This window comes from Gadus macrocephalus, chromosome 15 (assembly GCF_031168955.1).
Source record: "Gadus macrocephalus chromosome 15, ASM3116895v1".
NCBI lineage: Eukaryota > Metazoa > Chordata > Actinopteri > Gadiformes > Gadidae > Gadus > Gadus macrocephalus.
Window position 1 is genome coordinate 4,652,500 of NC_082396.1, and position 16,462 is coordinate 4,668,961.

The 16,462-nt window shown below is 50.3% G+C and overlaps 2 protein-coding genes across 3 annotated transcripts in view; both read right to left on the bottom strand.

Annotated features, from left to right (window-relative positions):
• The window catches only part of ism1 (isthmin 1), a 9,644-nt gene extending 454 nt beyond the window's left edge, over positions 1-9,190 (bottom strand). Inside the window, exons 1-3 of the mRNA XM_060073825.1 lie at positions 8,157-9,190; positions 2,711-2,935; positions 319-469 (exon numbers count right to left, since the gene is read on the bottom strand). Coding sequence (XP_059929808.1) covers positions 319-469; positions 2,711-2,935; positions 8,157-8,294 — 514 coding nt within the window. The 5' untranslated portion in view covers positions 8,295-9,190. The remainder of the gene's footprint in view (positions 1-318; positions 470-2,710; positions 2,936-8,156) is intronic.
• The window catches only part of sptlc3 (serine palmitoyltransferase, long chain base subunit 3), a 290,563-nt gene that overhangs the window by 251,860 nt on the left and 22,241 nt on the right, over positions 1-16,462 (bottom strand). Inside the window, exons 10-12 of one of the 2 annotated variants that reach the window (XM_060073352.1) lie at positions 14,328-14,463; positions 12,593-12,722; positions 11,452-12,094 (exon numbers count right to left, since the gene is read on the bottom strand). In XM_060073352.1, coding sequence (XP_059929335.1) covers positions 11,981-12,094; positions 12,593-12,722; positions 14,328-14,463 — 380 coding nt within the window. In that variant the 3' untranslated portion in view covers positions 11,452-11,980. Of the gene's footprint in view, positions 1-11,451; positions 12,095-12,592; positions 12,723-14,311; positions 14,464-16,462 lie in introns of those variants that run through there. The other variant, XM_060073353.1, reaches the window with a different exon arrangement.

The following is a 16,462-nucleotide window of genomic DNA, read 5'->3' on the forward strand; positions in this document are numbered from 1 at the left end:
ATGTGCACAAACATATACAGACACAAAAAGACAGCTTTTTCCCGTGCTCACCATATTCGGCCTGAGCCTTGCCACCTCCTCCTCTTCCTCCTCCTCCTCCTCCTCCTCCTCCTCCTCCTCCTCCTCCTCCTCCTCCTCCTCCTCCTCCACCCCCTCCTCCTCCTCCACCCCCTCCTCCTCCTCCTCCGGTGCCGGCTCTCCTGTCCCAGTCTCCCAGCGGACGGAGGAAGTTACTGTCCTCTGCGTTGGCCCCGAAGCCCGGGTCCTGCTCCTCTGCTCCTCCTCCTCCTCCTCCTCCTCCTCCTCCTCCTCCTCCGCGCGGGGTCTCCTCCGGGGAGGTGGAGGAGGAGGAGGAGGTGTGGGGCCACCAGTTCCTCCAGTTGGGGGAGGGCCAGCCGGGCTTGCTCTCCTTGCGGAGGCCTTTCTCGGGCTCCTGGCTCTCCAGGCCGTCCACCACCTCGATGGTCACCTGGCAACGGAGGAGACACAGCCAGCGGTCCATTAGGGGAACTGAGATCGACCAATGACAGCGACAGAGTCTCAATCTGTTGTCAACGATGAGTATCAAGGCGCTGATAGCAAAACTCACGTCATTTATCGAGTCCAGACTATGCTAACAATGTAGTTTTGATGCAAAAGAAATTGCTTTTGCTTAAAAAGGAGACCACACTTACATAGCATACTGCACATAGACCCTATCATTAAAAAGAAACGTATGCTCTACAGATATACAGATTAGCTGTCTTGAATGGAAACCTTTTATATTGCATTCGATGGACCATCAAAACCAACCGAATTATCAGTTAAAGTCTACATTGTTTCAGTGATGGTGCCGGCTCCAAATCCACTCACTATGGACTAAAGGACAAGGAATTGGTGACCAGAGTGAAAAAGCGTACCCGTGTCCATCCATACAGGGTGAAAGGGTCTCAAACGAACCGTCTCTTTGCCGACAGAGCAGCAACAGCCAATCTGCTTGTTTTAGGGTGACAACGCTTCTGATCTCACTCTCCAGATCCCCCCCCCCCCGCCCCCCCCACAGCCTAACACATGTGCCTTGCAGATGAGCGGGGGTGGCTGCATGGGGTGTGCCCAGCCCCCCCCCCCCCCCCCCCCCCCGCCCGTCCTCCCCACCTCTCTCCACCTAAACACAGAGTTCAAAGGGCTGCTCCAGACCATGAAAGCCAGATGAATCCGAGGATCAAAGGCCCCCCGCCCCCCCCAAGCCACCCTTCCACCCCATCCACCAATCCACCCACCCACCCTCAACCCTTCTCCCACACCCTCACCCTCTCTCTCTCTCTCTCTCCCTTTCTCTCTTGCTCGCCGGGCTCACTTTTCCCACATCTTGAGATGTTAATACACTTTGTTCGTGGCTGGGGTTTAGTGGAGGGATGCTCTCAGGGACGGGAGGGACCTCCCCTCCGCTCTCCCCCCGGCTGGATTAGACAGCGGAATGATTTAAACATGGCAGCGCTTCAGGTCCCCGCCATCTGCACACCCAGGGACTTACGGGGCGAGAGGGCCCGCCGCCAGCGCCGCACATTAACATAAGCCGCCGCGGGGTCGCGGTGGAGAGCCAGGGGCCGGTGGACAGAGCCAGGGGCCGGTGGACAGAGCCAGGGGCCGGTGGACAGAGCCAGGGGCCGGTGGACAGAGCCAGGGGCCGGTGGACAGAGCCAGGGGCCGGTGGAGAGCGAGGCGTCACAGGCCAGGGGCCGGCCCGCCTTTCAGCTGTCATAATGATGGGACGGAGATCTGACCTGAGACCTGTCTGTCTTAAGCTTCCCTCCCAGCCAGCGGGTGTGCGGGGCGAGAGAGACGGGGAGACAAGGGGGGAGAAGGAGAGAGAGAGAGAGAGAGAGAGAGAGAGAGAGAGAGAGAGAGAGAGAGAGAGAGAGAGAGAGAGAGAGAGAGAGAGAGAGAGAGAGAGAGAGAGAGAGAGACACACAGACAGACAGAGAGAGAGAGAGAGAGAGAGAGAGAGAGAGAGAGAGAGAGGGAGAATGAGAGGGGGAGAGATAGATAATGAGAGGGGAAGAGAGAGAGGGAGAGAGAGACAGAATGAGGGACAGAGAGAGAGCGAGGGACAGAGAGAGTATGCGAGGGGGGAGAGACAACAGGGATAGAGAGAGAGACAATTAGAGGGAGAGTGCTTGAGAGGAGAAAAGAGGGGAGCTCGGGTGCGAGGGGATGAACAGGGGGTAGTGATGTGCACCAGGCTGTCCTGTCCCCCTTCCTGTTTGCTCTTCCTGTCCGGTGTGCTTGAGTAGCCAAGTCTCCCCGACCAGGGGAAGAGACTGAGGAGCACTCATGCAGGTGCTGCACATTAGACATGAACGCATTAGCATGTAGACGCGCTAAGACACACACACACACACACACACACACACACACACACACACACACACACACACACACACACACACACACACACACACACACACACACATACATACACACACACACGCACAGACACAAACACAATGCACAGACACACACACACACACACACACACACACACACACACACACACACACACACACACACACACACACACACACACACACACACACACACACACACACACACACACACACACACACACACACACACACACACACACACACACACACACACACACACTCAGTTTCCCATCAACGGTAGCACCAGCGGAGGCTCTGAGGCGCAGGGGGCCAGCAGCACGTACCTGTATGTTGGGGTTCTGTCCGTTGATGTCGGCCTTGGAGAGGTCGGGGAAGTTGTGCAGGTCCAGGAGGAAGGCCCCGGGGCCGTCGTGCTGCAGGCCGCCCCCGGACCCCCGGGTCCAGGGGAGGGTGGAGGGCCGGCGGGCGGAGCGGTGCTCCGTGCCGGGCCTCCGGTTCTCAGGGGCCAGGTGGGCGGAGGTGGAGACGCTCTTTGCATTGATGTTGTTCTGTAGGGACGGAGGTATTGAAAGGTGAGGGGTTTGTTCGATTTGAGATATAGATTCACTTTTTTTTTTTTTTTTTCAATTTACAGTTTTCAGGTTTTTTTATGAATAGTTATATGAATAAAGCGCAGTATCTCAGCAGATATTGGTACTCTCTCGGGGGTATTGCCTTTTATCTTTACCACAAAGACTGGAGTTCTGGTTCCTTTATACTGTCGAAAAGAAGAAAAGACGCTCAGCTCCGAAAGATTTTGTACTTGATGTTGATATTGTTAATAATGTCATGTTGTCTCAGTTCAATCAGGACAATCTGGAAATGACGGCAACCTTTCTAAGTATTCTATTCACAAAGGCTTTAAACCAGCTACCGAAAGCATAGTCTACATCGAGGATAAATTGATGTTTGCGTGTTTATCATTTCAAACTGTCAGAAGACGCTTCTCCCCTTCACCATGGCATTACGCGCAAGACGCATATAGCATGTGTTTGCTTCGGTCTGGGAAAACAGGGGACTGAGCTTCCTTTATGTCTGGTGCCGGGGCTATATACAGAAACCTAAGCAAACATTGCAAAATAATTGGTTCTGCCTTCTGGGTTGAACCAAAAAAACTGTTGCCTGACAGGTTGTAAATCCATCCAGTCGACGACGGCATATGTCTGCTGTCACGTGTGCAGCACACAAGGGCCAATTACTCCTGCGTTGGACAGACAGCAATAAGTAGCCGGCAATCATCCATTCCGGAGTGGCAGAAAATAAGATCAAAGGTAGCCATCAATCTCGCTCTTTATTTTATTTTCTCTCTCTCTCCTTTCGTCTTCCCCTGTGTTTTTGTGGCCAGCGAGGACGCGGTCGCCTGTTGCAGACAAAGTGTCAGCACGGCCGCATTGTGGTCCGGCACAAAAGCCCCCCCAGCGGAGCTGTTTGTGCCCGGCCAAGGCGCACCTTGGGACAGTACGAGCCGTTTAAATGAGCGTCAGGGCCCCGTGTGGAGGGTTATGAATGTAGGAGCAGTCTGGATGCAGCGGGGGCTGAGAGCCAGAGGAGACCATCCCGCCGCGTAGGCTTAGTGCACCGGCGGCCGGTTGAAAATGCAGAGTTGAAATACTAATTGCGTTCCAACATCACGTTTTCGCCGAATTATCGCTGCGCGGTAATCACACTATAAGCATAATAGGGCCGTTTTTGAATGACCACGAGAGAAATCGGTAAAGCTTTAGGAGGCAGTAAAGCTGATATGCAGAGTCGTAAAAATCCAAACGCAAGGGAGGATTATGATTTTTGGGAAATGTAGATTCCATCCTATCATCGTGACCGCAAGCACCATTTCCTGACTGACCGAGACCAATGCATTAAACATGGTCAACGTGCTGGGAAGGCGAAGGTCATTTCAACACTTGGTTTGCGCAGCGGTTCTCCAATAATTATCAGAACATTGCAGGAATACTTTCATCACAATTACTGCTGGAGACACTTTTACTTCCGCTGATATATCTTCTCAGCGAAAGGTCAGGAGTCACTCTCATAATAATGGCCATTTTATACATTCCAAAAATTCTTACTTTTAATGCTATTCACTACTAATATTCTTACAAAGTATATGGAAGAAGATAGATCCCATGGATGGGATCCAAATATATAGTAATATACATGTTTCACATTTGAAATGCTTTTTTTTTTTGCTCTGGTTTATTGTAAAATCCCAAATTGACCATTCACTTAGAGGAATTTCTGACTGTCAGAGTCCATTTCTGTGCCGGGGCATCGTACAGTGGGACTTGTTGGAACCAGAAACAAGTCTGCTTGTCTGTGCCACCAGAATATCTAATTCCACTAACACTGCCGGTCCAGGGGCGCACAACGCTTATGTTCGCCTTGGCTGAGGACGGCGTCTACACTCCTCCAGCGCCTCCCCAGCAGAAACACCCTACATGGATGGGATCCAAAGCCCCATCGCTGCTACACAGAAGACAAGTATGGACAGCCTGTAGGGATGCCAGTGCATTGCCGGGTAACACAAACCAAAGCAGACAAGAAGCAAATCCATGCAAGCTCTGCACAGACAGGCTTGGGTCTGAGTAGAGCAAAGAGGAGGCAGTGGACATGGAGATTAACGATTCCCACAAATCAGACTGTATGAATATCTAAAGCAGACAGCAGACCGGCTCAGGTCTGGATGGAAACAGACGTTTCACTGGTTATCGCTTTTGCTCTGGTATACATCGTTGATAAAGTGTTATCTAATCTAATCTTATCACAATAAATCATGGGTTTCATGTTTTACTTTTTCACAGTTTCCTGACCTTTATTACATACTATGTACAATCAAAACCCTTAACTCCTGTTTGCGATCGTGTATTTACTGTGCATCTACCCAATAATACAACACTAAATCAGACTATCGTGAAAAAGACAACAAAGCAACAGTCCACAAGATAAGGTTGTCCCTTTAAGTAACACAACTAAAAACAAAGTCAGTCACATTCTCTAGTCTAGGAGACCAAACTCTGCGACTCTACGTAGCTGAATGATTCATCCGAAAAGCAACACACTAATTGTAATGTGTAACCTCCGCGATATCCCGTCTAAATGACAGGCTCTTTCAGGGCTCGCGTTCTCCTCAGATCAGGACTTCTCCTGCAGGGAGAAGCCAGGACGCGCTTTAATTGCAGATCACAAGTGACCTCGGTTCATCCCGGGCCTCCCAGGGTGTCTGCAGTGCACACATGCTGGAAGGAGCCATGAATGAACCCTGTGTGTGTGCACAGGGGCACATGCACGCACTCACACAACACAGCATCTCCTCCCCCCCCCCCCCCCCCCCCCCGCCCCTGTTTCACTTGTGTGTGAGCGCTGCTTAAAAGAGCATGACTCCATTTTCAATCGGGAGACACTCAGGGGGGCTTCTGCCCCATGGGAGTCGGGCAGGAAATGAAGGCAGTGCACATTGTGCCACTCGCCTTTCAACACCGCCCTGAGGTGGAGGAGACAAACTGTCCTCACCCTGTCACACGCTGGGTGACTAGGTTGTGCGTCTCGGGGTCGACTTTATGGCCCCTCTGTGTTGGACTCTGTTCACATGCGGCCATAAGGCTAGCCGTTAGTTTAGAAGGATGTTTAAATGATGTATTTAAGGCGGGATTCACAAGGACCACAGTTTTGTTTCTTTGACAAAAAAAAAAAGGACGGATGGCTTTTGAAATAGCTGACAGTCAGTGTTCGCCCCCGCCGTTAAATCACAGGAACTTTAATGGCCATAAACTGTAAAGTGAAACCGGCTTTTTGTCTCGCCAATAATACCGGCCACGCTGCCATTGTGTCTCCGACCGGGAGTTTTACTTCCTCCAGCTACAGGTGCATGCAGCCGGATCCTGTTATTTGTGTTTCGCTCAATGGCGTCTAAAACATGACACCTCGGGGGGGGGGCTGCAATGGGACCGCCCGGCCGAGACCGCGCCGAACCGGCAGATGATGACATCATCCCCAGGACGAGGAAAACCAGTGGGGCGTTACGGCAGGGCCTGCTCTGAAAACCCCATTCATCTGCAGGTAACCAATCAGGGACGGTCTCGGGGTTAGGGCGGTGTGTTGTGGGGATATGCTCCTTCTACTTCTAAACAGGGAGAGATTCGAATCCTGGGCCAAGATCTCGGTGTTTGAAACAGGCCATATGTGCTTATTTAACTTCAACGGCGGGCTCTCCAAAGAATCGTCTCCCCTCCCCTCTCCCTCTCCTGTCTCCTCGACCTGCCGTTTGGAGAAAACGTTTTGGCTGTGTGACAAATATCTTAGAAATTCCTTGAATATTCCCCCCCCCCCCCCCCAGCCGACCATGCAATTCAATGTAACACAGGCCTGCCGTCTCGCACACAATAAGATGATCGACGGTGATGAAAACGTGCAGAACAGAGGTACCACATTGGCCTGTCCTCGTTTGTGGTGTGAAAATCCCTTTCCTCACCAATCCCTTCGTTCTGGTAAGGCAAACGTGAGGGAGACCATCCGAATCCTCCCGGCGGACATACATGTATCTCCTTGACGTCGTGCTACAGAGAGGGGCAGTGAAGCAGCCCCACTAGTCCGGTAGCAGCACTAAAATACGTCAAAAAGCAGCCTTTGGGGTGCTTAACACTGTCTGAACGCAGCCAGTGGGTCTAGGGGCCCATCATAACCTTTGGGTTGAGTGTTTGGGGGCCCCACTGGAGTTGGTGGGTCGTTTCTCAGATCTTTAGTAAAGGTCGGTTCAATTATCTATTCCGTCGGTCTGAGAGGGTGAGAGACGATGAGATGGTGTCATATACCATACACACAACCACGTGGGAAATGCTGCATGGAAATACTGTTGTGGGGGCTTTTACAAGGAACATGCCAAAACGTTAAGTTGTGTTACTTAGACCAGGATTTAAAAAAATGCTGTATTCTTACATTGGCATGAAAAAGCACCAACAGCATTTTACTCCAAATGTTTGCTTCTTTACAGAATCACTGTACTCTGCGATAAAGTAGTTCAGGATAGTCTGATTATATTGTAAACAGTCTGAGAATACAGAGAACAGTAAGGATGCGGAGAGCAGTCTGAGAACAGCCTGAGGATATGGAGGGGAACAGTGAGAACATGAGAGATATCTAAAGAAGTGAGGAGCTGGACAGAGGGAATCAGGAGATGCTGAACCCATGGAGGCCCTAACTTGAGTAGATCGAGGGGGGGGGGGAGTAAAGCTCTGGCCCTCTTTGCTGCCTTGTCAGGAAACCCCTAGAATGACGGTGATGAGTCTCTGATGACAGAGAAGAGCCCCTGGCTAATGTTTAACCCTAAACAATGGTATCTCAGGGCTGGGCTTAGGCATGGGGGGGGGGGGACCCTCTCTGACCCGGCCTCCCCTTCCATTCCCTCTTGTGTCCCACTACCGTTCCCAGGAGGCACTTTAGACCACATCCTTGTATGTCAACAACCCCCATAGACTCAGAGGCACCCCCAGGCCACGGGGGCTTTAAGTTACCTGCGGGGCCAGAGGCATAGATTGGCACTTTCATCAAACCCATCTGTGACCATCTAGCCCCCCCTTCCATTATCTCCCTTCAGATCACCAGACCCACGGTGTATTTCACCTCTCCTTTTGAAGTTTATCTCCTGGAACCGCAAGGAGCACTGTTAAGCAATCTAAGTTGAAAAAGTAAGAAGGTTAGATGAGATTGTTCCCTATCCTCCCCGCTCCTCGCACTCACCTCTGTCAGCAAAGCGCCCTGGTCCAGCCTCAGCGTTGCATTCGCCTGCGGCAGAGGGCTGCTCCGTGACACCGTTATGTGCAAGGTAAGGAGGAGTAGTCCCAGGAGCAGCAGGAGTTCCGCCGCCAGCCGAACCATCCTCTTAACGCGGGCGCTCTTCGGACTGCTCTGCGGTGTGACAGCCAGAGCTCCAGCGTCGCTTCCAGACGCAGAGACCCCGATCTCCGGATCCGCCGGGGAACAGGAGCCGCAACACCACTTAGGAGCCACTTCGGGAATCACAATTACAAAGACGAAGAAAAGGAGAGGGAAGTAACCTAGTATTCAGAACGCACTCTCATGTACTTGGGATCCAGCTGGTTACAATGCTGGTTTAACTTGATTCAAAGAGATATTGTAACTTGTCGAGCCTCAAGCTATTTCTGATACTCGTAGATCATTTGAAGTTGTCTGGTCGGATGTTATTATTTTTTTTTTTTCAAATAAAGTTTGTTTGTGTGTTGGTTGAAGTAATCAACAAGTGGAGTGCGCCAGCGATCACCCAGGTCCAGGGTCGAGGCGGTGTGGCTGCAGCGGGACGGTCGAAGCGCACTGCGTAATCACCGCTCTGGTCTCAGTCCAGAGATTTAGATTCCCAGTTGTCCCGTAGCGTCCCCTTCACATTCTTGGCTTCATAAGTGATTATTCCTCGTTTCCATGGTGCACCTTCCCGTTACACATGTTTCTTTTCTAATCCACATGATGTGAAGTGTACATCGCGAAACGTAAAAAAAGGACCAAAGTTGGGATACCTTGCGAAAACAATTACGCAGCAACACAATATGAGTCCCAACTTGTAGCAGCCCTCGCTCTATCCCTTCAGAGGCAGCAGTGCTGATCCATTTTGCTGCAAACAAGAAATAGTGTCAGTATCCAGCGAGGTCAGCCTGGGTTTTAGAGGAGTGCTGCCGGGGGGAACGTAATCACAGCACATTAAACCAGGTTCTGTGAGGAGGGCACACACGCTGTTCCTGTTGTGCGCTCTTTAGACTCACTTTTATACGCCCCTCTGTTGCTCTGCTGTCAAGACGCCCTCCCCCTATTTAACCCCTTCGGGCCCCTGAAACCCACCGGACACACCGGAGATGCCCATTCCCCAAGGCTCGGGTGACTTGTGTGTGGTTGACCCTGAATTCATTTTCGTCACCCAATGAGATCAAAAGCACATGTGAGGGTGAATAAAGTGGTGCTTAGGTTCACAGTGTTGCATGCAGGCCTTCTGGTCTGCCCATCTTAACGCAGAAGGAAACTGAAGCACAACAAAAAATAAGACAACGCGCAAAGCGGGTGCGCATTGAGGCCCTCTACAGGAGGAGCCCGTTGTGTTGTTGGTGTATTATATTTTATAATCTATAACCTCTTGGGTCGACCATGATGGGTCCCTTTTACTCACGACCACCATTCGCCCCAGACCAAAGCACGGTATGTGTGAGCCTTACCGGGGGTTTGGTCATCATGCCTCCCCGAACACCCTCCGACCGCCGGGCGCAGCGGGACAAACGGGGCGGAAGCGGGTCATTGTAAACTTCAAAGGGCCGCTCGCACACAAACACATTATGCGTCAATGAGGTCGCTTTTGAAGTTCCTCACACGCATGTTTGTATATATTGTATTTTCCTGATAGCATATGATAAGGATTATCGATTAATTGTGTTTTCTAATCTTAATTGGTTATAACAATAGGGGGTGAATATAGACGCTTTTAAACGTGATCCTTTCTTCAAAAAGATTGTACTCCAGGCCCTAAAGAGCGTAGGCTCATTGAAATGTAAATCATACATTTGTTTTGCATTCTTCTTCAGAAACCGTCGTCCCATCAAACACTGAGGAACGGGCTCCTTAAACAATACCAGCTTCTTGCAAATCAGCATAGTTCAAATGATACCCATGGAGCGGATATTCTGCTGTCCACTCTGGAAAACGTTATTCACATCACAACAAGTGGAGTTTTAGTGTATTTTGTTTTATATTCATTGTCATATAATGCAGTCTATTTAGTTTGATGGACAATAAAACGCATAAAGCCTGTTATCCATTCACTTACTCTGATGCCAGCACTCTCCCTTGCTCACACAGAAACGGCCCATTGATCAGGAGATGAGCTGCATATCGCGTGTCTATCAATTTTAATAGACTCCATTGAAAATGGATTCGGTCCATCCCAATAAGGCAACCAAATAAAAACGAATTGAACGTGATAGATTTTTACTATGCCCTGATATGTTGCTATTCCCTACCCATCTCCATGTTGTTAGTGTGTCCTCCTCCTCACTCTGAATACACAAACACAGCCGCCTCCCCATGGAGCCGAACGAGTGCCGACTAGACCCGTTCTGACACCGGGACAAACCCATTCATCATCCACCATTCGTTTCTCCACGGAGCCCATCACACCAACACCCCATGCCAATATAATTTAAAGTTCAGCGCTAATTGCTAGGTTAGGTATGTTGGCTCAGGTGACTCATAGTCCCAGAATGCTTCCATCCAGACACATTTTGCAGGTGAGACTGGGAATAGCACCAAAACGCCGATAATTAAGTTTTTGGAGCAGGCAAAATCATTATCAGTTTGGTCACAAAAACAAGCCAAGACAGTTTCATTTTTAGCACAGTTGATTTTTTTTACAGCATGTCAAGGAAGTGATTGCATTTGTGATTAATGATTGTCTTTGCTAAAACATGAGCGGAGGCAATATTTTAGACGGATGATACAGCTGATGCTAATGGCATGGCCTAGCAGCGATAACTTCAGTCCAACACTAGACCGGTTCCACAGAGGCATCATATAAACACAGGTGTCCCTCATAACACTAATTATGTCTTCCTTCTTACTATGTACCAAGGCACTACCCAGTAGACGGAAACTAGTGAAGATATCGCACATGGACCATGTGCCCTGATACATGAAGGCAGCAGAACTATAACTAGTGTGCCACCTGTGTTAAAAAAAAGGGTCTATCCTTGGGCTAAAATGATGGATTGGATTCAGCAACAGTCATCATCATGGCTTTGAGTTAAAGGGGTGATATTACGCCACTAGGGGGACACTCCCACTTGTGAAGTCACTAAAACGAGGAAAAGGCAGATTTTCAAAGGCTGGTGATGGCTAATCACAGTCACAGTCCCTGGTAGCATAATATCACCCCGTTAAACAAGCATCATTCAGGTCTCCAGCACTGCACAGTTGAGACTGGGGATATCCAACACAAAATGTTCATATATACACATCTTTCACGATGAAAAATCAAACGGTATAGTATACAATGGTTCATTTATTGCGTTGTTTGCCGAGATGTTTCAAACATTGGTGTATGCTACAAACGTGAACCTTCTCTTGTAATCATCGTCGCTTTACAAAAATAAAAAATTAAAAGTTTACAGACTCCAACCCATGACACATATTAGAAAGGTACATATTTAAATCGAGATGAATTTGTCCAACGGACACAACCCACCCCAAGAGATTTTTCCTCTGCCTCGCAACATTCTCACCTTCTATTCAAAGACAAATGCAAAAATATTTTCATTTTGTCTGATGTCAAAAAATATCTTTTAAAGACAATTTTTTTGGGGTGAACAAAAATATATACATATACATCTCAAGAGGCATATAAAGCAGCTGCCGTATATTACGCCTCTATCGTGGCATGGCGTACAGAAGTAATACACTGTATTGCCAGATTGTGGGGCCCCCCCTGTCTGCGTCGGGGGCCCTCAGAGGCCCCGACCGTGTGTGTGTGTGTGTGTGAAGGAGGAGCCGCGTGTCCGGCCCTGCCACCGACATCAACTGTCCAGCTCAAAGTCTGTCTCGTTGAAGAGCACGGGCCGCGGGGAGATCTTCCGCCGGGAGAACTTCAAACACAGGTCATCGCCGACCTCGTTCAGGTGGTGCAGGACCTGGAGCACAAGGCCTTGGTGTGAGGGAACAATCAACCCCCACCACTACTTGACTATCAAACCTCTGGATGTATGCTGCTATACTGTACTGTGTGTGTTTATCTATTAAATGTGTATGTTAACGTATTTTTTGCGTTTGTGTGTGCATGCATGTATTGAGTGTGGTTGGTGTGTGCGTGTATGTATGTATTCAGTGTGGTTTGTGTGTGTGAGTGTGTGTATTTAGCGTGTGAATTAAGTGTGTGTGTTTATGTATGCAGTGTGTGGGTTGATGTATTTAGCGTGTAGTGTGTGTGTGAATTAAGTGTGTTTATCTATGCATTGTATGCGTTTGTTTATGCATGTGGTGTGTGTGACTATGTATTTAGCGTCTATGTATTTAGTGTGTGTGAGTGAAGCGTGTGTGCTTATGTATGTAGCATGTGTGTTCATGCACTCGGCGCGTGTGCTCATGTATTCAGCGCGTGTACGTGCGTGTGCACCCGGCGCTCGGCCTACCTCATCCAGCATGGCCTTTGTGTGTGCCGCGGACAAACAGAAGCGCGCCCGGGCCTCGGTGATCGGCGTGGCCGGGAAGCCCACCACCACCACGCCGATCTTCCTCGCCAACATGGCCCTGGAGAACGCCCTGCGGAGAGAGGGCACGCCAACACGCCACCGTCAGCGGGGGGAGGAACCGTGGCGTGCGCCAGAGACTTGGCGTTGAGCGGCGTTCAAGACGCCTCCCGGCCCCCCAGCCAATAGACAGACTGGCAGGGGGTGTGTGGGAGTGTGTGTGTGTGTGGGCGATGGCTGGTTTAAAGGGGACCTATTATGCTTTTCGACTATTATGACCTATAAACGTTGTAATAATGATTGATAGTCATGTTTAACCATACACAAAAAACGATGTAGATTTTCGGGAAACTATTCCTCTCATCCGGGCGCTTTCAGCCTTCTCTGTCAACGCTCTGTTTCGTCCTTCTCCGCCCCCCTCCTGCCAACCCAACTCCGTTGTGATTGGTACCAGGACGCACCGGGCCCCCCCGGCAGAGGGTAACAGACAGCCACCACCAAGCTCCGGCCCCGTCCCTAGCAGCACCGGGGAGCCCAGCGGCATCAAGCCGGCACCGCAGCCCGGCTGTCACGCCTCCCACCACGCTGCCCGTCCAGACAGCCCCGCCACGGCCAAGTCCGGTGAGTCATGCGCCAGCCAAGAGCTAGGGTCCCCAGGATGGAGGGGGAGGGTGGGCTGGCGGGTCACCCCGGGGGGGGGGGGGGGGACGACGACTATGGGTTGGGTTTATTTTAGGTATGGCAACCCTGGAGATAGTCTGCTTGTTTTTGTTGGGTATGGTGACCCTGTTTTAGAGTCCAGTTTATAAGTGCGTGTGGATGATGGCTGGTTTAAGCAGCCTCACCTGGTCCGAGTCAGACCAAGCTGCACCCTTGTTGCGCATTGAACAATTTGTGTGCATGGGTTAGACCAGTAATCCCCACACACCCTCAGGGAGTTCTCCTGCATCGCAACATGGAGCACCAACGCCAATGTATCATTATTTAGAAATTATTACAATAAACCGGCTTTCAAACAACACCACCACCCTGTTTACTGTTTACCATTACCTGCCTGGATGAGACCAGTGAAAGTCACCTAGGTGGAGTGCGGCATTTACCGGTACATTGTTACAGGGCCATCTTGAACGCTGCTCTATGTATGAAGTCTATGGGGCATGGAAGAACTGTCTATAGACAGCGGTAGAGACTTGATACGATGAACATTGTTCAAGGTGCCACTCTGGTACCAACCAACAGATAGACCAGCAGGTAGATTCACCATTTTCCAGGTACAAAGATAAAATCGGAGTTGCATTTAAAAGTAATTGGTCGGCAGATAGTAGGGCTTCAATTATAAGTCGATTAATTGAGCGCAGAAAAAGTAATTTGTTAAAGTAATTGTAAATAGATCAAGCGCTTTTAACAAGCATTTGCCGGTTTTAAATGCTTATGATCAGAGTTGAAGTTCAATTAAAATAATTAGTTCATGGATCATTATAAAAATGATTTATAAAATAATAAAATAGGTTTGTTTTTCTTGGCTGCTTGTCCCATTTAAGACATTCCTTTGGACTCTGGTCACGCGTGACGACATTTTCTATAAAGAATGACATTTTACAGACGAAATGATGACCGAGTTCATCATCGTCGTTCGTGGAAAGCCACGGCCGTGCAGAAGACCAGCGCCGACACTCACACTACTTTGCCGGGCATGTAGAGCAGGATGGGGACCACGGGCGAGCTGTCGTTCCCGTAGATGATGAAGCCCATCTCCTTCAGCCGAGACCTGAAGTAGCGCGTGTTCTCCGCCAGCTGCCGGATCCGCTGTATGCCTGTGGCGGAAAGAAAAAATACATGACACCACATTTCAACACGCGTCTTGCAAAAATCCGCACCTTTTGGTGGGGTGGGGGGGTGGGGGGGGGGGGGGAGGGATCTCCCCACTATTGGAGAGGAAAGAGGGAGAGGGGGAGAAGGGGGGGGAGGGTGGGTGGTGGAGGATGCCAGCTGCTCATCTCGCCACTCTCTCTCTCTCCCCCCTGCCCTGGCTGCGTCCCTGGCAGACAGTCTGGTGGTGGTGGTGGTAGCCCCCCCCCCCCCCCCCCCCATGAGGAACCAACTCATCCTTATCCCCTGAATCTCCATCTGGACGGGGCCGACCGCGCCACGCTGGCCTCGCTCTTGATTACAACTCGGCTGCAGCCGCCGCAGCAGCAGATGGTTCAGTTTTTCGAGTGCCCGACAGCCAGGCCCGTGCGTGAGCACATGCACGCGTGCACACACACACACACACACACACACACACACACACACACACACGCGTAAACGGACACACACACACTGGTGAGACATGAAGCCACATGTACAGTCACAAGCACGATTGCGCATGCACACAAACACACAGACATACGCACTGGTGAGACATTGAGCCACACACACAAACAGTCAGTCACAAGTGCGTACACACACACACACACACACACACACACACACACACACACACACACACACACACACACACACACACACACACACACACACACACACACACACACACAAGAGTAAGCGGGGAGGGGGGGGGGATAGAGGGAGAGAGGGAGTGAGGAAGGAGGGAAGAAGGAAGGAGGGGTCCTAAATAGGATAGGCCACATTTTGCGCAAAGCCCCCCCCCCCCCGACTGCAGTGGTGGTCGGTAACCGAATGTAAATAACATTTAAGTACCGTGTTGGCTCGCCATAAACATACGCATTGAGACCCGGAAACAGGTGAGGGGATGAACAGAGAGTATGTGTGTGTGTGTGTGTGTGTGTGTGTGTGTGTGTGTGTGTGTGTGTGTGTGTGTGTGTGTGTGTGTGTGTGTGTGTGTGTGTGTGTGTGTGTGTGTGTGTGCGCGGTGAGAGGGGGGATAAGATGTTAATCCCCGGGGATCTCTAATGATGGTGGGAGGCCGGACCACAGGAGGACTGCGGTGGAATTCACCACGGACCACAGCTCAGTTAATGTGGTTTTATTGTTATTACCCTTTGGGCATTACATGGGAATGGGTACGAGTGGGCCTATTACATCCCTGTGTCTATTATATTATATTATCTATTGTTTATGTGTCTCTTATATGCCCGTGGACAAAATAAAAATATGCGAGAATATTTTGGTTTTGTTTAACACCAACATGTGGTTCCTTCATCCGCAGCAGGGGAGAGAGAGGGGGGGGGAGAGAAAGAGGGGGAGAGAGAGCAGGGGAGAGAGAGGGGGAGAGAGAGAGAGAGAGAGCGGGCAAAAGAGTGGGGGAGAGAGAGTGGGGGAGAGAGCAGGGGTGAGAGAGGGGGAGAGCGAGAGAACAGAGCCAGATGGGGGAGCCATGCAGGTGGGTCCAAAGTTTGAACAATCAGTGTAGTGAAGTGAAGTGTAGACGCACAATTAACACAAAGTTTCAGCCGTCACGTAAACATGTGACAGCTGAAACGTACACAAACAGAGCGACGGGACCGAAATGAGTCGGTCATGTTTCAGAAGACGGCAGAGTTCATAAACTCCCGCTCAGAGTGTGACCTCGCTGTGGTCGCTGAGCGTGATTCAGAACAACGTTTGCATGTAAACGGGATGCCTCAAAAAAATGAGGGCGAAAAAGAAAGGGTGACAAAGTCCGACAAGGACAAACAACAAATCAAGCTCCGCTGGTAAGAAACCTCACGCTAAAGTCCTCCGTTAGATGTTAAACCACATGAAACGGCTCTCGGTCGGTCCCATTTCCACATTCCAGCAAAAAGGCCCCCCTGCTTTTCCTCAGCTCTGTCTCAAAGTTCAGGGCATATCTCTCTCCTCCTGACTCCC